At 37.2% G+C, this 19,005-nt stretch overlaps 4 protein-coding genes across 5 annotated transcripts; 1 reads left to right on the forward strand and 3 right to left on the reverse strand.

The window, feature by feature from the left end:
• Positions 1-95: 95 nt before the first annotated feature.
• On the reverse strand, positions 96-6,210 carry SPH21 (serine protease homolog 21). Its single transcript, NM_001161588.1, has 7 exons — positions 6,138-6,210; positions 2,446-2,545; positions 1,808-2,081; positions 1,427-1,729; positions 1,082-1,350; positions 823-986; positions 96-729 (listed from the first exon to the last, which is right to left on the reverse strand). Exons 2-7 carry the CDS (start codon positions 2,525-2,527, stop codon positions 526-528), a joined length of 1,296 nt encoding a protein of 431 aa, NP_001155060.1. The 5' UTR covers positions 2,528-2,545; positions 6,138-6,210; the 3' UTR covers positions 96-525.
• Positions 6,211-9,104: 2,894 nt separating this feature from the next.
• Or147 (odorant receptor 147) lies at positions 9,105-11,468 on the reverse strand. Its single transcript, NM_001190619.1, has 9 exons — positions 11,295-11,468; positions 10,711-10,833; positions 10,510-10,627; positions 10,117-10,378; positions 9,846-9,944; positions 9,664-9,754; positions 9,458-9,594; positions 9,226-9,358; positions 9,105-9,155 (listed from the first exon to the last, which is right to left on the reverse strand). The coding sequence occupies exons 1-9, from the start codon at positions 11,466-11,468 to the stop codon at positions 9,105-9,107; spliced, it is 1,188 nt and encodes a 395-aa protein (NP_001177548.1).
• A 945-nt stretch (positions 11,469-12,413) lies between these two features.
• On the forward strand, positions 12,414-13,770 carry LOC100113778 (U6 snRNA-associated Sm-like protein LSm1). Of its 2 annotated transcripts, none has more exons than XM_001600081.6 (3): positions 12,414-12,595; positions 12,874-13,058; positions 13,216-13,770. In XM_001600081.6, the coding sequence occupies exons 1-3, from the start codon at positions 12,550-12,552 to the stop codon at positions 13,387-13,389; spliced, it is 405 nt and encodes a 134-aa protein (XP_001600131.1). In that variant the 5' UTR covers positions 12,414-12,549; the 3' UTR covers positions 13,390-13,770. The 2 variants fall into 2 exon arrangements, with proteins under 2 accessions (XP_001600131.1, XP_031784797.1); XM_031928937.2 differs by having other exon boundaries at positions 12,433-12,599.
• Positions 13,771-13,837: 67 nt separating this feature from the next.
• LOC100114766 lies at positions 13,838-18,842 on the reverse strand. Its single transcript, XM_001599634.6, has 7 exons — positions 18,336-18,842; positions 17,774-17,949; positions 17,473-17,682; positions 17,014-17,390; positions 16,560-16,922; positions 15,426-16,220; positions 13,838-15,095 (listed from the first exon to the last, which is right to left on the reverse strand). Exons 1-7 carry the CDS (start codon positions 18,476-18,478, stop codon positions 14,382-14,384), a joined length of 2,778 nt encoding a protein of 925 aa, XP_001599684.2. The 5' UTR covers positions 18,479-18,842; the 3' UTR covers positions 13,838-14,381.
• Positions 18,843-19,005: the final 163 nt, after the last annotated feature.

Consider the following 19,005-nt stretch of genomic DNA (forward strand, 5'->3'; position numbering starts at 1 on the left):
CTTTGAGCTCACGGGATTCAACGTTAACAATTTTTCCAATATCAGAGTATTTGCAGTAGGATATCACGGTGTAAATAAAATAGGAATGATATATGTATAATTCATAAGAGTGAGTTTTATTCGACAAAAACGGGTTTTATCATCAGTTACATGCAGAACAGTAACTGTAACTGTCCACGCAGATTAAAAAATTTATGAAAATCCTTATAGACGGACTTCATCAATTGTTTCACGCAAACAACACATACATAATAGTACTTTTCACAATGATATTGATAAAAAGCGAGTATTGAGCAGTCAGAAAAAACGGAAAATAAAAGTAGGACAACAGCCAGAAGCGTCGTCGCTGATACAATTGCAAATTAAAAAGTCTAGGCTATGGCTCTGACGAACAATCGCCAGCCAGTGAACGAGTCTTACAACATACGCATAACACAAGTACAAACAAAATAATTATAGCCTCTTCGAGCTGGCGTTACCGAAGGGGCGAACAAAAATGTAGTCTATTATTCGATCCGTGCTTGTTTAGGGCCTGTACTGGTACTCGCGGCTGTCGAGTCCGTAATTGGCCATCTGCTGGTCGATCCATGGCCTGGCGTTGGCGACGTTGGCGTAGACGCCGGGGATCTGGTTCTCGCCGCAGCCGATACCCCAGGCTACGATACCAGCCTGGCTGTACCTCCTCGGGTCGCTCTTGACCGGGCAGACGAGCGGGCTACCACCGTCACCCTATTGAATTTCAAGCGAAAAATATTTTAGCAACCTGTAGACAATTTGGAAATTTCACTTTAACAAGTGAGATTTTGATCGAATGATGCATACCTTGCAGGTGTCCTTGCCGGGCTCTCCACCAGCACAGATGAAGCTCTTATCGAGCTGGAAGTACTTTCCTAATCTGGTTGTCCTCAGGGAGTTTTGGCAGCTGTCGTGTGGTACTACTGGCAGTTCGACGCGCTTCAGGATGACTTGGTAGTGTCCTTCTTTGCCTGAAAACCAAAGCGATGAAGTCATTAGTATAAGTGTTCATCACAAAGAAAAAAAAACGAAAGAAGAGGAAAAAGTGCGAGGAAGCAAAGCTCACCGAAGATGTCCTTGCCCCATCCGCTGGCGAAGCAGCGCGAGTAGTCGAATACTTCGTTGGCCTCGGGCAGACAGACGATGTCGACGTTGTCGATGATCTCAACTGGCTCGGACAGGATGAGCAAACCGAAGTCGTTGTACAAAGCACCGGAGTGGAATTTCTCGTGAACGATAACGTGCTGTACCTGGCGGTCCTGGTGAGGGAAGATCTCGTTCTTGGTCTGGGTGTCCCATTCACCGGCACGTACCTTCAGGATCGACGGAGCTTTCCTGCAAAACGATTGGGAAAATTAGAATGGCATGGAGCAAGAATTTAAATCACTCGTGTCACAAAGATAATAATTACTTGTTGACGCAGTGTCCAGCGGTAAGAACGACCCTGGGGTGGATGAGGGCACCACCGCACTGGTAGACGTTGAGTTTCTCGGGCTTTCCACCGACGGCCTCTTCCTTGAGGATCGCGACCATCCAGGGGAACTCGCCGAATTGGGCCTCGTTGTCCTTGGCACCGGTGATACGGAAGCCTACACCCTCGGGGTTGCGCTGACCGCAGCCTTTGCGCTCAGTCGGCCGGGGGGTGATCTTGTCGTGGACCACGTCAGGTGCAGCACAGCAGACGTCGAGGTAGTTGTCGCACGGTCCCTGCAACCTGTCGATGAATTTCAAGGTATTATTATTCCGTCTATACTCGCAGCATTCGAGAAGAATTCTATTGCAATGATCTTACCTGATGTCGATGAGGCCGACACCGTTGTCGAGGATGGTGCCGTTCTGGCACTGGTAGTAAGGCACGCACTCGCAGTCGCCGTTGCCTGCACCGGAGGCTCCGCCGAGTTTGCTGTCGGTGACGGAGGGGTTGGGGTTATTGGTAGGATTGAACACAGAGCCGATCAGGTCGTCGAGACTGGTCGTCGACGCGACCTGCTGACGCGGCTGCTCAGCTTTGTTGCCGTTGCCGAACACGTCGGCGATCAGGCCGTTCAAGTCCTTGCCGTCTTTGGCTGGAAATTTACAGTTGTATTATTGTTCGTCATTGAACTATACGGTGCCGAAAAAAAAACAACAAAAAACTGCTGGAATCGTGTGTTTAGTTTTCCGTGAAGCACGGCGCGAAGCATCAGAGTGTCGAAACGTTATAAAAGCCCAATTAGCGTAAAATTTCTCTTGCACAATTCCTACACTGATGTTCATTGAAACATGCGTGCACAGACTTTTCCTCCAAGATAATGACTCGCGCGCACATGAGTAGGATAAAGTTACAGTTGATTAGCGGAGGGAGAGAGAGCTTGTTAGCGTCAATTATTGATCGAAACTGGGAATTTTGTATAATAACAATCTTGACAAAGGAAATTATTGCTCATTCACCTGTAACATCTTGCTGTTGCGGGGCAGCCCAGCTGGAACCGATAAGTAACAGCGTCGAGACAATGCCAAATACTGGCTTCATGGTTACTCTTTTCTGCTTCTGAAAAGTACAATAAGGAAGTTCGCGTTATGCTCGATTTCGATTTCGAACCCTCGAAAAAACATATTTGACTTTTTTTCAAGGTAATTGAACCTAAAGGTGCGATTCCCTCGCCAACAAGCGTTACCGATCGTACATTACATCACATCAGCTTCGCTATGTTTATCATGTTTATCAAAACTAATACACCAAATCATGCTCTTACTTCGCAACACACCTTTGGCGCAAAGACACGCATCGCGGAAAAGTCTTAGACGAAGGACAATAGTTGTTTGAACAGATTTATATTTATGCTATCTAAATATTACGATGCAAGCACACAAATGCAAATTCGATCGCGTTGCTGAACCATGCCCACCGTTTATACTCGTAAAAAAAAATTTCGCGTGTCTCTCTATGATTCCAATAAGAATTGTTCTTCGCGCGAAGCTACTCACGTTTACTGTAAACACGCTCCGAAACACGTCATGTGTAATATAAGTATATAAGTAACTGGGCTCATTTATCTTTTGTATATCGCATGATCACACGTGGGATTTCGCGAAAGAAGCAAACAGACTAGCTACGTTGTATGGGTCGATCGAAAATTAGCTTAACAATGGAATATTTGGGGAAATAATTTTAATTAAATCGCTAGCGTGTTGTTTTTGAGTCTCTTCAACGAGAAAAAATCTTTTCTCTCTCTCTCTCTCTCTCTCTCTCTCTCTCTCTCTCTCTCGTTACGTAAAGAATTAGCAGTATTTTTTACGATTCGCGACGTTAGTAGTGAGCTCATCCTCGATCAAACAAAAATATGACTAATAGCACGATATAGTTATTAAACATGCTCGAGTTTAGTTTCGAAAACATGATGTGTTTTTTTACGAACGCACGAAAATCATAATAATATCACGTATATGTCTTTCGAACTTCGCGGAGGCAACCACGCGTACCTATATATGCTATATGACCTTTGCAGACTTTTTAAGCGACGCCGAGTGTATTCCCGGTATTACTTTCTGCTTTGTTAGTACACTAACGGCTGAATCTGTGTCCGTTAGACGAAAAAGGTCAACTGCTTTATTTCTCTTTTATATTACGATCGATCGTTTTTCGGAGTGTGTACTCTGCCAGTATACACACAGATGAGTCGTAGTAGTTTTCTTTTCTAAAATAGACTTGTGGTATAAATGTCGATTCTTCGAAGTCGTTACTAATGGCAACTACGGATTTATGAAATGCTTTTCGTGACGTAGTTAATTTGGTCGACTGTTTTGAATCGACGAAATAATCCGTATGATAATATACTGTACGTAGTTATCACGAAGCTTCCTGTGCAGATGTAGAGCTTCATTTGGAATTTTACGCGACTGCAGTGACGTAAAAATTTACCGAGTCGAAAATAATGATTATCCATTAAACACCAATAACGATTTCGTGGAAGAACGCATTTGATTTTACCAGCCTTGCTGCACGCGCGGAATTCCCCTGATGTTTATCTGTACTATAACCGTATACAATGCCGACTTTTTACGACATTTTTCCAAATTAACGTATGTTTATAAGTGTCAGGTAAATCCGTATACTTGAAAACGTAACTATATATAGATCAGCTTGACTTTCCTCGTGAAACTGTCGCGGGAATATGCGTCATGCAGCGCGTTAATATCGAACTTACATCAAAAACGTATTTCCAAAGCTTTTTTTCACGACAATAAAGATCTTATAACGATGAAACTTATATACACTCGCACGCCAGAGGAGGAATTATGAAGACAAACAGCATAGTCATTCCCACGGCGAGATCCAGCAGCAGCTGAGCAATCAGATTATGTAAATTGAGTCAAAAAGAGCGGCTTTTGCAAATATATGTTATTCGTGTGACCGGCAAGTATTCAAATGCGACGCGACCTTTCGTTTATCTATATAAAATATTGGTGAAAAAATTTCCTCACGCTCGAAATCGGCGAGGGATTTTTTCAACGTCTATAGAAAATCGTCAGCTGGTTCTCGAAACGCTTTCGGTCTTAATTTCGCATTCGCTAAACGATCGCGCTGGAAATGGGTTGTACGCGCAAGGTCAGTTTGTACACGATTTCACATATAGTTAAATCGGCAAACGCGCCAATAACAGCGTTAGGGGACGAGCGACGATGTAATTTAAAAAAGTTACGATAGAAAATAGTACATTTTACTTTCAAAACTGTATTATTAACGACAGCTCTCGTCATCGGCATTGAATCTCTCGATCCAATTCGGTTCCGCTCCAATTAAACCCCGGGAAATCCACGATATCGCGCGCGTATAACTTTCGCCACACACACACACACACACACACACACACACACAGCACGCGCGTATTAAAATACATAGTAAATAATGATGTTGCGCAATGTCCATGTCGATAAGTGTAGCAACGAGTTCAAGCGACCGCGTCTGCGATGACACTGACCTTTCGTGAAAAACCGGTCGTTGCAAACCGGTGCAGCGAAAATTTTCCCCGTGAGCTTCGAGGATTCTATGTAAGGAGCGAGTAAAGCTCGCAGTCTTGAAAAGGAGACGTCCTGAACGATAAAACTGCCAAGGATATAAGTATATTGCGGCTACTTCAATTCGTTGATTCAATTTGAAAAGGAATAAAATTCGGTATTAAGTATTTTCGATGTCGAATTTAAAATATCGATCGATAATGTAGCTATCGATGCAGATGTATGTTCAAGAATGAAGCAGCGGATTTGACTTTTCCTTATAGATACAGCCGTGATTTATTAAGAGTCCAAAACACACTTGCTGTTAAAGTTACTTGCAATGAAACGGCTGGATCAATTTATTTTTTCAACGAGAACGAAACGAACGATACGCTTGTGTTTATGTGTTACAACTAATCTCCGAGTTTTTTTTATTTCGCCGCCAATCTTGGGAAGTCTCTCTATCTCCCAGTGGATTGAAAAAAAAAAAAAAAAAAAAAAACTCCGATGATATTCTGCGACGCCAAGAGAAGATAGATGCGAGCTTCTGTGGCATCAATCCTACGAAAAAGCCTTACGACTATTTTATGATTAATATTCGAGTTTATCAGTCGAGAACACAATATTTATGCTGTTTCAAAATGCTCGTAAATCAAAGAGTATCCGAAATTGCAGAATTAGAAGAAGAACGAAACTGATCATTTGAATAAAAAAATAATCCACGGGGTTTATACAATTCATTTATATAAGCGTACGATGTCTTTCCTCGAGCAATATACATCTACGCTACTCTATAAGCGAGTTCGCGAACGACTTCAACGTGCATCAAAGGACACGTGCCGCGGCCGACGCGACTTCTTCATTTTTAAGTCGTTTTGAAAAATGTTCTCGGAAGCCTCTAAGTAGCTCCTATATACTGCGAAGAGTCGTGTCTGTTGTTTTTCGAGGTAGCCCTTTGCAGGCGTCGAGAAAAACACTGCTGGTCTGCTGCACGTCAACACCGCGTGCGGCTATTAGACGTAAACAATAGATTCCCTGCATCGTTACGTCGCGAACCGCTACGCGCTATCGATAATCTCAACATTCGTGCGGAAGTGTGCGCGCGGGTAATCGGCTGAATCGATGAATAAATAATCAATACTCACGATCAGCGAGAGCAGCAGCCGAGAAGGAAAAAACAAGCGACCGAAGGAAGATCCGTCGGGAGAACTTGACACTCGGAGCAACGGGAGGCGATTACAGTCGAGCGTGAGGCCGAGAAGCGTGTTATGCTGGTGGCCCCCACTCCGGCCGCACACTCCTTCTTCTCTCTTGCTCTCCGCACTCGCGGCGTCTTCTTCTTCGTTTCGCAAGTGCGCGCGTGTGTATGTGTAAGTATAGTTATATACTTGGTTCCTCTCGCTTTTACGACATTCGGGCTATATGTATAATGATGAACATGAATCGATGTGTACATACGTGTGTACACACACGATCGAGTCACGCGTGTGTGCAGCGTATACATCGTGCGGTCTTTGGGAAAGGCCCCAAACCAGCGGCCGTGCCGTGCCGATATTGGCGAGCGCTTTTTCCCGGTAATCCTTCGGGATTTTCACGGGAATTACTTTTGCCGACGTATTACAATATAGAAACGTCAAGCTTGTCCTCGCGAGATCGTGATTTTTAGAGGCCGACCGCGACCTGCTTTTTTCCCCCGATCGTGCGTCTGCATCGGTGTTTGTCGAGGTGTGTGTTTGTCGATGAGCGGCGAGGGGACTCCCCGCAGTTTCTCGCAAAATTTTCGATAAAAATAGATTTCGGTTTATATTTGGATAATTCGATTCGAAAAGTACCGAATTCAGAACGCGGCGAAATTGGGTACTAGCTTCCTATTCACTTGACCAAAAATGCGCTTAGTGATTATTCATTTTTATTTTTGACTCTATTTTATATTTTTATCCACAGATCTGCATCTTTCTTATAAGTACGTGGATGTATGATCTATTTAACTTTTGTTTGAAGCGGATTTTCGAAAATTATTGGACAGTTGCACGACAAACAAACTACTTCCTCGGAAAAGATAACAATAATAAACTATTCACACGCGCCGCGATGGTTTATAGGAAAAGTACTTTGTCGCGACAGCTGCATAATACTCTGTTTGATTTCGCCTTGTGTATCATTTTGACTCAGTCTACTGCTCTCAGTAATTTAGTATTAACATTTTAAATAATAGACGTGGACGTACGCCTTGATTTCGAAGTATGCGCATCAAACACGCGCTGGGCCGCCCCTTATCGGCATATAGTAATAATTATGTTAGTACATAGTAACTCTATTTCACGTTGTAAGAATAACATTTCTCTGAAATACGAAAAATTTTCCTTCCTAACTGATACATTTTAAACGAACAATCTGCAAAAGGTGCAAATATATAAACTATAAATCATCCTACATCGGTTATTCCTCGCTCCTAACGAAATAGTACACGCTTCATTTTTGCCGTGAAGACTAGTACATTTCAGATCTTTCTCACAGGAAAAAAAAAACCCAATTGCTTTGGAAAAAAAAATTCTTATTTTGGTTAAAACTAATAAAATAGCAATATTTTTAAAGTTTTTATGAGTTTTAATATTAATTTCTTATTTAAATTAAAGTTTTCAATAAAAATTATTTTAAATTTTTTAATTTTTAAAAAAGTTTTTGCCAACTTTAAAAATATTGCAATTTTATTAGTTTTGACCAAAATAACTATTTGTTTTCCTTCAAAGATCAAAGCAATCGGATATTTTCATGTGGGAAAGATCTGAAATGTACTAGTCTTTGTGGCAAATATGAAATTTACTACTTTTCGTTAGGAGCGACGATATGATTTAGTACTTTATGCTCAAGTTTATTTAAAAAGTATAAATCAATGTAGTATTATATGTATGTATGCGATATTAAAATATTATTAAAATTAGTTTCATGCATGCGCCTAATGCATGACACAATCACTTTTTTTTAGCGCAAAGTTTCGTATTATTTGCTCACCATCGAACAGGTGGTACGAGAAAATCAGGAAAAATACAAACTATATATATGTTTGTATTTTAATTCAATACCGCCATAGACAATCGTATCACATGTTTCAAAAAATTTGTAGAAAAATAGTATTTACGCACGTGTTATACTTTACATATCAAATATTTTTCGAATCTCATTTCTTTTGTAGCTCTACTAGCTAAAATTAACTGAAATCCTAGATCATGTCTCATTTACATTTTTATCATATATACATATACATTATGTGCGTGTTGAAACACTGGTCTTGAATTATTATTATAAAATTACTTACGAGGAATAGCTAAAACAATTCATCAACGCAAAATATACATTAGCGCATTATTTGATGTTAATAGAATAATAACAATAATATAATCTAAAAATTGAATTTTTTTCCCTCAAGAGAGACAGATTTTTTCTCTGCTGAACTCGAACGGTATGAAAAATAAGACTCATATATGTATTTCATGCCCGAATTACGAAAAATACACTTCTTTGGTCTTCAAAGATAAATATGCCTAAGAAATGTGTAATATGCGTTAGAGGATTTTAGTGTTCAGTATATTGAGTGAAAAATACTATAATTTCAACCAGCAGCTCTAAAAAGTTTTATATTTTAGAATAATAGTTATAATATCGTCGCTTCGTACAAAGACTAGTTTTAGACTCAAATTTTCAAACAAAAACTAGCACAACTCACGATTTGCCGCGAAGAGTAGCTCAGTTCAGAAATGCCGCCAAGAGTAGCACAACTCACGTATTTCCCGCGAAGACTAGCACAACTCGCAACTTGTACTACTTAAAATGTGAGTATTTTACGTTTTTATTGGATTATTGGGTTAGTTAATTTCATGAAAACCTTGGACAAAGACAGACAAACCTCAAAGTTTTAAAAAGTTTCGAAAATTTCTAAAAAACGTGAACAATTTAAAGAATGCTCGAAAAAATTATTGTACAGTGCTATTCTTCGTAGGGAGCGACGATATATTATAGTCACGAATGGAATGTCACAAAATAGAAATCTCGTATTTTTTCATTTTTAAATATTTTACCATTAAAATATACTATATATATTCACTTATATATTGTTATCGAAACGAAGAAACAACCGCCATGTACGAGACTGCAGTTTTCATTATCTAGAAAAATATCATATGCTTTTAAAAGTTTTCGAATTAAATATTCAAACGCATATTAAAATTTTTATACCGATCCGAAATTTTCCAAATTCATGACGTATAATCCACCAGCAGTGAAAACACAAGGTTTCAAGCTTCTCAGCATTATGATGCTTAGTAATTTTTTAGATCTTTCAGAAACATTGTACCATTCGGTAGCATATCTACAAGTAAAATTATAGTTTTGTTAATTCTGTTTTTAAAACGTTATATTTTGTCCATGCTTGAAAAACGATTTTACAAAATATTTGTATAGAACCTACATAGCTGCAAACAAATCAGATGTATGATCAATAAGATTTTGCCCAGGCCAAGTCAAAAATAAAAAATGTAGGATTGCACCAATTAATACCAAAACTAATCGAATCAAATCTAGCATAGCACCTACGCGAACCAGCATCTAAAAGAATAATATTTAAAAATATCCATTCAAAAAGGTCCGATCATATGAAAAATTTAATTAACTTACTACAATAGCGCCAGTGCTAAGGAATACCACCGTTAAACCCGTTAATACAAGAAAAAATATATTATACGATTTTTCTATCAAATCAGAAAATCTGCAAATATAAAATGATCATCATTGATAAGTGACCATTTACACTCATCATCGTAGAATAATAAATATTATTTTGTTAAAGTATAACTGACTGTAAGACTTCTTTGTGTAGTTGTATAGCGTGTACAATCAATTTATAGCTGACATCTTTATTTGGATTGAAACTAACTGTAGCACAATTTAATCGATACCTACAAGATCATAATAATTATTTGCGTTATGTTATACAATATAATCCAACTAAGAATGCCTTATTACACTATTTCGCGTTACAAAAACATGAATTGACACCGATTCACGTTTGAAGCAAAACAGGATATGTAGTATAGGTAATAAAATGTATGATATATTTTTAAAACTCACTTTATTATGCTAACAACACCAATAATTTGGTGTACAACGGCTGTAAAAGTTGTATCTATGCTGCAAACTATAAAAACAGCAGAAGCAGCACATCCGATGAAGAATGCGTAAAGTTGATAGAAATACTTATATGGATCAAAAATGAATTCCGCCTTTACAAACAATATTTTTGGTCGAGTTTCATTTAACGGATTTATAAAATCCAGAAATACTGGAATCATAGGTATTTGACAAAACCCAACTCCAGCTGCCGCCATATACACTAAAAAATTTATTTTTTTATCATAATTTATATATAAACTTAAAACGCCTTGATAAATCGATGAAATGTTTGAATTAACGAAATGAAAATTATGTGTGTTATACTGTATCACAAACATTACATGTCCATACCGAAATAAACTACAGTTTTTATCTTTGCTTGTCTAGCAAATGATATCAAGATATTATGTTCCTGTGGGTCTGTTAATTCCAACCAATTTATTGCTAATCTGGTGTATATTATTTTGAACTATAAAAATAAAAATACTAGTTAATTATTACAATCTGTATAGTAATTAAACAAAGTTAATGATAAGATTTGTACAAATATACCTTTTCCTCGTATAAGGATGTTATAAACAATTTTGATAGCACGGAAATAACGTAAATTAACCCCACAAGATTTTCGCCACAAACGTCTATGTCAACCCCACACCAGTGACGAAGTCCGTTCAACTATAGTATCAAGGTTTTATTAAGATTAGATTTTAGATTATAGCATGTTGTGCAAGCAGTAGGGAAGGCTATTTTTAGCGAGGGTGGAATTTTAGTACGAATTAGCAATGGACCGCCGTATGCGCCTAAGTACTGTATTTTTTGGACAAATGCATGTAAAGGCCCTTTTTCGTGCACATAGGGCAATTTTTGCGAGAAAAATGTCAATTTTTTCCCGCAAAAATTTTTGACTTTGAATTTTTGTGTGAATGGTAATCGCAACTTCTACATAACTGTTACACAAGTTGGAGTATGCAATTTTATGCTATTAATGTACTTATACAAATTTTAGTTCTGCCCTGGTAGAAATTCTGACGGATATGTGTACCAGTAACAATACTGCTCAATTTTTTACCAGGTTGGATCTAATAATATTAGTTGCAATGCTTTAACAGCCATATTATAACATAATAAAAACTTACAAGAAAGACAAGTGCAGTACCTAAGAAACAAAGCATCGTTAATTTGTGAATAAATTTCCTTTTTCTACTTTGATACGGCCACAAGCCAGATACTATTTGTAATTTTTTATTTAAATAAAAATAATGACTGTCGAAAACACGATTTAACTTCTCTTGGCTTATTTCATTCGTCATTTTGCATTTCTTTATGTCGGTTATTTTCTTTCTGCGCGCGTAAAATCAACTGTTATAACACTAAATATAATATCGCCTAAAGGGTTCGTTCTTCCCGACCGTTTCGAGAAATAAGTAAGATAATAGCTTTCGTAAAAATGATTCAATCGCAATCGGACGTGCGTTATACCGACGATCGACTGAATTGTGCTACTATTATGTGCGACAATTACCGTAAATAATTAACAGCATATCAAACACCACCGACAATTACGGTGACGCGAAATCTCTGAGAAAGAGAAGGGACTGCACATTTATTCATTCACCAAAGAATCAAGGTAGATGTTAAGAGATTGAAAATAATCTTTTGTTTGAATAATTCAAGGTACAAATAAATCATATAACGTACACATATATGACGTAAAAATATAAGGATTTAAATGATGCATGATGATGAATTTAAAAAAAAATCATAAATACAAATGAGGTATAATTTTTAGTGGCGGTATTTTGTGTCCACTCGTCAAATCAAGAAAAATACATTTATTTTAGATAGCATTCAGGTTCGGATTAAAAATGTGGCACTTCACATGCTTTATAATTTCGTATAAACATTGAAGTGAATCTTTTTGTAAATGTTATGTGAAAATTCGATAATTTTCTTATAATTCCGAGTCACATGTCATCATCGGCGTTTGCATATTTAATAATATTATGTGTCAAACAATATTATAAGGGCGTGAGTAAAGTATACCGTTACATCAAAATTGGATATTTGCAATAAGTCCTTATACCTATAACTATACTCGCTGTGTGCATTAAAGAATCTAAAACCCTTTTTTCTTATAAAATAAATGAGTATACTTATAGGTATAAGCACGATAAGTAATTCCAGAACTGTCTTCTGAATTCTGAACTTTTATAGGGTACGTATCGCATTTAGCCGCGTATCGAAAGTGGCGCCTCTCAGAGCTCGGTGCTATTGTCGTTTTATTGTTTGGCAGATCTTATACCAATACTTATACACAAAATCAGCATCGAGGAACAGTATCAGTGCTTTGTTATGTTTGTTTAGCAAGCTAATGCTAAAACAGTGTAAAAAATGAACGTTGTTCCGGGCACTGCCTCGCTTCTTGAGGAACTTGACAGTAAGTTATGTTCTCGATTATTTTTGCATGAAACGGTTCCACTATGATTTGAGGTTATGTATCGCAGTTTGCTCCAAAATAAAAATTAGCAATTGCGATTTCACGACGATAAACAGAGTTTGAATAAACATTATTTTTTGTCATCTCTTACATCAGTTTTATTTAACAAATATATTCTTTAACAAGCGATTGTAATATTTTTTAAGTTACCATTCTAATAGTTACTGTTGTAATTGTTTGACTAGCTAAATTAATTTCCTTTTTCATTGTTTTAACAGAAAAACTCATGGTTTTACTGAGAGATGGACGAACGTTAATTGGCTATCTTAGAAGCGTTGATCAATTTGCCAATTTGGTTCTGCATCGAACTATTGAAAGGATCCATGTTGGTAAAGAATATGGTGATATCCCTCGAGGAGTTTTCATTGTAAGAGGTGAAAATGTGGTGCTATTAGGAGAAATCGTATGTAAATTTTTTTATTTATCAATTCAGGATAGCAAGCATATTGAAATTTTGTAACTGCCATCAAAAAGTGTACTTACTATTGATTATATTGATGATTCTTGCTATCTTTGAAGTATTAATAACCAGATGCTGCAATAGTTTTATTTTTTTTCAGGACAAAGATAAAGAAAAGAATTTGCCTCTGTCGGAAGTCTCGGTTGACGATATTCTGGATGCTCAAAGAAGAGAACAAGAGTTAAAGCAAGATCAAGAAAGGCGCATGAATAAAGCATTAAAGGATCGTGGGCTGTCATATATACCTGATTTAGGTCATGATGATATGTTCTGACCAATATCATTGTCGTGATAAAATTTGTTTTCAGCTTCCTATGACTCACATTATCCTAGTGATAACGAACTATACATTTTATTTTTGAGTGTTTTATAAAAAATCAAAGCATTTACTTTTACGAAATCATACTTATCAAAGTACTGAGGTCCTGGGGACTCTAAAGCCTATTTTTTTTTTAGAAAAATTGTTATTTGAAGTTTAGAATACTTAAAGATTATTAAGAAACATGCAAATAAAGTGTAAAAAGCTATTAATACTATTGACAAAACTTTTTAAAATGTGATTGCTCAGTATAATTTTTATTTAAAAAAAAAAACATGTAAATATGAGTAATTTTTGTATTTTTCAATAATAATTGATAAAATTGTAGAAAGTGTACCTATGTTATTCAATATTTTTATAGTCCTTTTTCTTTATAGAGGTTTCATGTAAAAATAACTACAGCTTTTCCTTCCAAGGAATGTATATTTTTCTTATGGAAAGAATCCATCATACATTCACATAAAAATAATATAATAAAAACATTTCATACTCATCCCGTTTTGTTGATTTTCGCAATCTGTCGTTAATTCGCTAATTATTTTTATAAATGTATAATAAAAATTAATACATCTTGTAAAAATTCAATAGTCTCATTATGTGCAATATGAAAAATTGCCTTTCTATTCGAAAACATTGATCTTGATTCATTTATAACAAATACATATTTTACGTATTATAATTACTTCACGAGAGATTTTAGTCATACAAATATTTAATTAAAAATGTCTATAACTGTTGCTAGATAAGATAGCAAACTATTTTTGTATGTTTTTAAAAACTTCGTCTGTATCTTGAGAATCTCACAATAGGTCAAACGCGTGCAAATATATAACAATTTAGACACGAACAACAGTCACAATAATTCATCGCTATCGTCACTGTGTTAAGATCTTCAATCTCGAAAAAGGCACTTCCACCTCGAACTTTAGATAACTTGTAAGATTACGTCAAAACGACGTTTCTGGTAGTGAGTCCTTAATTTTAACAGAATTCAGCGTAGACTCGCTAAGCTGTTTTTGTTTTAAAATTTTGTTTGTCTTGAATTGCTCAACAATAGACTCGTCCTTGAAGGAACGTTTCGAGTCATTACGTTGTAAACTCGTACAACGTTTTCTAGGAGAAGAAATCGTTTCTTCTACTTTCTCCGTTGAATTGTTAGCGCTATTGGGACTTCCTGAAGCTATTCCAGAAGTATCTGAACCAGGATTATTCCCTTCCTCTACTAAAACATTCAAATCTGATTCAGACTGCTCAAAGTCTCCTGTCCTAGAGGTAAAGCTCAAATCTACAGGACTAGCAGTTAAAACACTTCTAGAAAGGAAATATTCCTTGTTAGTGAAAGACATGGTTGTACTCTTTTGAATTGTACTTCCATCATCTAAACATGTAACATAACTCTGTTCTTCTGGAATATCTTGAACTTTTTTAAAATTCTCTTTATCTTCAATTGTGTTTCTTGTAATACAATTCAAACTTAGATTTGGCGATTCTTCGATAATAGAAGCGTAATTTTTTCTGTTAATCAAGTTAAAGCTTGGTGTTTGTAAGCTATTAGTTGAGTCATACTGCATAGATCCATTGTTCAATGTAGCAAGGCCACAAAGATTGGAAGCAGAAACCATCATAACTGGTTTTCGAGACCTGGGAGTCATCATTGTTTCCTTGAAAAAGAAAATAAATTTATAAAAACGTTTTATTCAACAATGAAACTGAAACTGAAACTGTAAGGATATTGAAATATGCACTGGATTGATATGATTGTTATGCATTAAATTATGCAATTATTATGCAAGATCTAATAAAAATATTCTCAACCAAGTGAAAAATCACTTAATTATTCGTTGTTAAGTTAGAAGCAACATTTCAATGGTTATGAATAGTGAAGCTTTTTGAAAATGATAAGATAGAGAAATATGGTACATTTAATGAAATTTTTTTTATAGAAAAGTATGGAAATATAAAAAAAGCATCATCATGCAAAGCAAGTGTACCTGCATAGCTTTGGTCATTTTCGTAGCGCTTTGAGTTATAGGACTCATGCTCTTGTCATCGTCGGTCATGGGCGTAAGAATGTAGTCGTTCACTGCTAAACTCTTTCTAAGTAAATTTGAAGGAGTAGATGTGTGCGCAGCATAAAGGGTCTTGAGTTTGTTTTTGGTTGCGGGCGATAACAAGAACGCCGTACTCTCTCCGCTGGTTTTTCGATTTAGATATTCGGATACGGCCGGATCCGACTTTTCTTGCGGCTCTGTCCCTTTTTCCTCGTCTTTTTGCGGCTCCTTTGTTTCCTGCTGATTTTTGCAATCTTCAGCAATCAGCTCGATACTTGATCTGCTTGTCAAAGGTATTGTCGATTCTGAAGTTTGACGAATTAGTTCTTTGTCCTCGGCGCAGTTGACGTAACACGGCTGCGATGAGTACATATCTGGAGGCTCACTATGATGCCTCGAGTACCTCAGCGATAACTTGGAATTCAAACCCTTCTTGTACTTTTTCTTTGATGCTTTATTTTCACTGCTGGGACTATTACTGTTGCTGCTCATGAATGATCTTTCGCTAAGATTAAACAAGCTCTTAACCACGATCTTGCTCTTTTTCTTGTAATTAGTAAGACTTGGAGTATTAAGACTGCCGGTGCTGTTGCTCATATGTTTGACTTTGAGTAAGTTATCTTGACTCAAAGCTTCGTAATTTTCCGAACCAAGAGTCTCGTAGTTATCCATGTCGCTGATTTCGTCCTTGGATTTGCTGAACACCTTTGGCAGCAGTACTGAACCTTCCAGAGTCTGACAAGGAGAAGAAAGCAAGACAAGAGTTTTTGTTAGTTGCGATAGATATTCTGAATTAAGATTTTTTTCGGAAAAGTATATTTAGATATGGACGTGAAGAGTGTCGTTAGAAAATATATTTTAAATTAATAAAGCTGAATGAGCATGCTTATAAAAAGTAATTAAAAAGAACATTTTGAAACGATGAAACTTTGTTTCTATGATTATGTATTTGGATTATCAATGAAAAAAATGATTGCATGCCATGACCATTCACGAAAAACGGGAATTAGCACGGTGTATGCGTGGTGAGCAAAAACTTGGTATAATATATAATAATTCTAGGTTGACACTTACATTTGATAGCATATTTTCCTCACTGCTAGACCTGCTAAAATTACAACCGAGCTTGACATCGATAATTTTTTTGTGGTTCAATAATTTCTTCTGGAAGATGCGCTTTTTTATGGAATCACCGAAACTCTTGGCGCTAACGTTATGTTTGACATGGCGTGGTGTACCCTGACCATTTTCCTTATTGAACTGCTTGACGAGGCGACGCTTTTTTGCTGATTCCGGCATTGACTGTATGTGCGCGTAAAGCTGGGCTAGGGCCGCCTGCGTGTCCTGCGTTGCCGTCGCTTTCGCCGTAAGGTCTCGATTGACAAAGCTGAAAACAGTATGTGCTGTTCCCGTCATGTCACTCGTCGACTCGTTCAGCTGTACATAATGGTTATTATTAGAATAGTTAATTAACAAAAAATTATGTTGTTAATAATCAACAATTTATTTTTCGATAGTATGTACTCACATCCGGTTTTTGAGGACTTAACAGCTTTTTCTGCGTTTCAACCCAAAATGCCCTTATATCAGTAGATAACTTTGGTGGGATTTCAAACAGTTCATCTCCTTTTTTAATCATAAAAGCGACTAGTCCAGATAAATTTTGTGAATTCACATGAAGCGCTTCTGGAGACAATTTCCTTGGGCACATCAGGTGTGGAGTAAAGAGAGTTGCTAAAGTATCACAGTTCATTTTGTTGCTATTTTCATGAGTTGCAGTCTTATTCAGAAGACCAAGAATATTCTTCAGAACAATTCTATTTGGAGGAGGTAGGAGAAGTAATAGTAATTGAAGAGATCTTAAAAGCCTAGAGTCATTGCCATTGGTGCTGGAAGTACATAATTCTGCAAAGCAAAATTTAAGATTTTTTCATGTTTTATGCAGCAAAATAACGTTATTGATAAATTGTATACGATTAGTCTGTACCAGCTATTTGACAGTGAGCTGGATAATGAAGATCTGTCAGTAGTGGTTCTGACAAATCGGCTAAAAATCCTTTTAAAACAGATGCACAATCATGAACACTAAATCTTCCCTCTTCGAGATCGAGTGGTAAACCCTGATATAATGCATTTTTCAATTCCTGCTGCCTTGTAAGTTTTCCAGTTCGCCTAAAAATACCTTCTTGTACTATACCTGCAAATAATGAATTAATTTTGGTATATTATAATAATGTACTACAGTAGCAGAGGTCAGTATAGTTTAATTTTAGGTAGTCAAAACTTACAATCTTCTTTGGACAAATATTCTACTAACTGCTTTACTTGATTAATTCCCTCTTTTGTTAAAGCTGCTCCTTCGACCCCTTTTTGTAGATTCAACATTGACTTAGGTTTCTTTGAAAAGTGCAATATGCCCCATTTCTTCAGCTTTGCTTTTTCTACTACTTCAGCTATATCGGTTCTAAAAAATCAAAGTTTATCGGAATATTAATTTATGAAAACATACCACAAAATAATAATAGATACATAAATCAAGTTTCAAGTTTTTATTGATCGATTTTATTGTAGCATAAGTTAAAATTATTTAGAAAACACAAGCAACTTTCTTTTATACGAATATAGTAATTCAACAAATGGAAAAATAGCCTCTAGCCTTCAGGAAGAACGGATAATTAAAAACTAATTGTACCCTGACTACTTATTTCTTTCAAGTTTGATGAGGCTGAAGAACAGCTGCCTACTTAGCAACCCCAACTGAGGGCAGTATGAAAATAGTTAACCACAAGCGTAATCGTCTCCTAAAATTTCGAAGAAAGTACTTAGCTTACAACGTAAAATCGCACTTACTCCTCCGTATTGAGATCCAGCTCGAAGGACAGGTGCATCTTAACGAGCGTGTGAAACTGCTCCGAGTGTACCTTCCGCATCCAGCTCGCATCTTTCCCGTCCATGCCGTCATTGAAGTCCTCCATTTCGGCTCTCGACCTCATCCGGACAACCTCGATAAACGTCTATCACGCTGACAGATTTTCCATGCCTAGCACCAGCACCACATCGAGAGAAACGCTAGCTTTGCGACAACAAACAACGAAAAGTCGAGACTCGCCCGTAGCGCGTCCCAATTGCGTCCGCGAAATGTTCACTTATTAGGACGTAGGATACCGCGGTGCAGGCATGCTGCTGCTGCTGCTGCTGCTGGCAAAGCCAACGCTCGACGGCGGCGAAAAGGGAGAGGAAGAAAAATCGCACAGCGGAAAATAAAGGGCGTGAAAAGGCCACCTACGCCTCCGGCTCGAAATCACGTCCTCCCTTGCGAAAACAAACTGGCAACTGTAAATATGAATTGGAGTCACGTGACGGGAGAAAGACAGCTGGTTGGCTCCGTCAAGCGGACATGTTGGAGAGGCGGTCTGGCAACGTTGCTGGCCGATTGGTCGGGACTCGGGTAGTCGGGTCTCGGGGATCGCGATCGCAGCGCGACGGCGAACGTTCGTAAAGGATGCCCGCTAATTATGAA

The sequence above is a fragment of the Nasonia vitripennis genome, chromosome 1 (genome assembly GCF_009193385.2).
Source record: "Nasonia vitripennis strain AsymCx chromosome 1, Nvit_psr_1.1, whole genome shotgun sequence".
In the NCBI taxonomy this organism is placed as follows: domain Eukaryota; kingdom Metazoa; phylum Arthropoda; class Insecta; order Hymenoptera; family Pteromalidae; genus Nasonia; species Nasonia vitripennis.

Coding starts and splice junctions, on each gene's coding strand:
- SPH21 (NM_001161588.1), bottom strand. CDS start 2,527: ATGAAGCCAGTATTTGGCATTGTCTCGACGCTGTTACTTATCGGTTCC. Junction 2,082..2,445: donor GCAACAGCAAGATGTTACAG/GTGAATGAGCAA, acceptor GTAAATTTCCAG/CCAAAGACGGCAAGGACTTG. Junction 1,351..1,426: donor GCTGGACACTGCGTCAACAA/GTAATTATTATC, acceptor ATCGTTTTGCAG/GAAAGCTCCGTCGATCCTGA.
- Or147 (NM_001190619.1), bottom strand. CDS start 11,468: ATGACGAATGAAATAAGCCAAGAGAAGTTAAATCGTGTTTTCGACAGT. Junction 10,628..10,710: donor CATCCTTATACGAGGAAAAG/GTATATTTGTAC, acceptor TTATTTTTATAG/TTCAAAATAATATACACCAG. Junction 10,379..10,509: donor AAAAACTGTAGTTTATTTCG/GTATGGACATGT, acceptor TAAATTTTTTAG/TGTATATGGCGGCAGCTGGA.
- LOC100113778 (XM_001600081.6), top strand. CDS start 12,550: ATGAACGTTGTTCCGGGCACTGCCTCGCTTCTTGAGGAACTTGACA. Junction 12,596..12,873: donor GCTTCTTGAGGAACTTGACA/GTAAGTTATGTT, acceptor TTGTTTTAACAG/AAAAACTCATGGTTTTACTG. Junction 13,059..13,215: donor TGGTGCTATTAGGAGAAATC/GTATGTAAATTT, acceptor ATTTTTTTTCAG/GACAAAGATAAAGAAAAGAA.
- LOC100114766 (XM_001599634.6), bottom strand. CDS start 18,478: ATGAGGTCGAGAGCCGAAATGGAGGACTTCAATGACGGCATGGACGGG. Junction 17,950..18,335: donor CTGGATCTCAATACGGAGGA/GTAAGTGCGATT, acceptor TTGATTTTTTAG/AACCGATATAGCTGAAGTAG. Junction 17,391..17,472: donor AGCTCACTGTCAAATAGCTG/GTACAGACTAAT, acceptor TTTGCTTTGCAG/AATTATGTACTTCCAGCACC.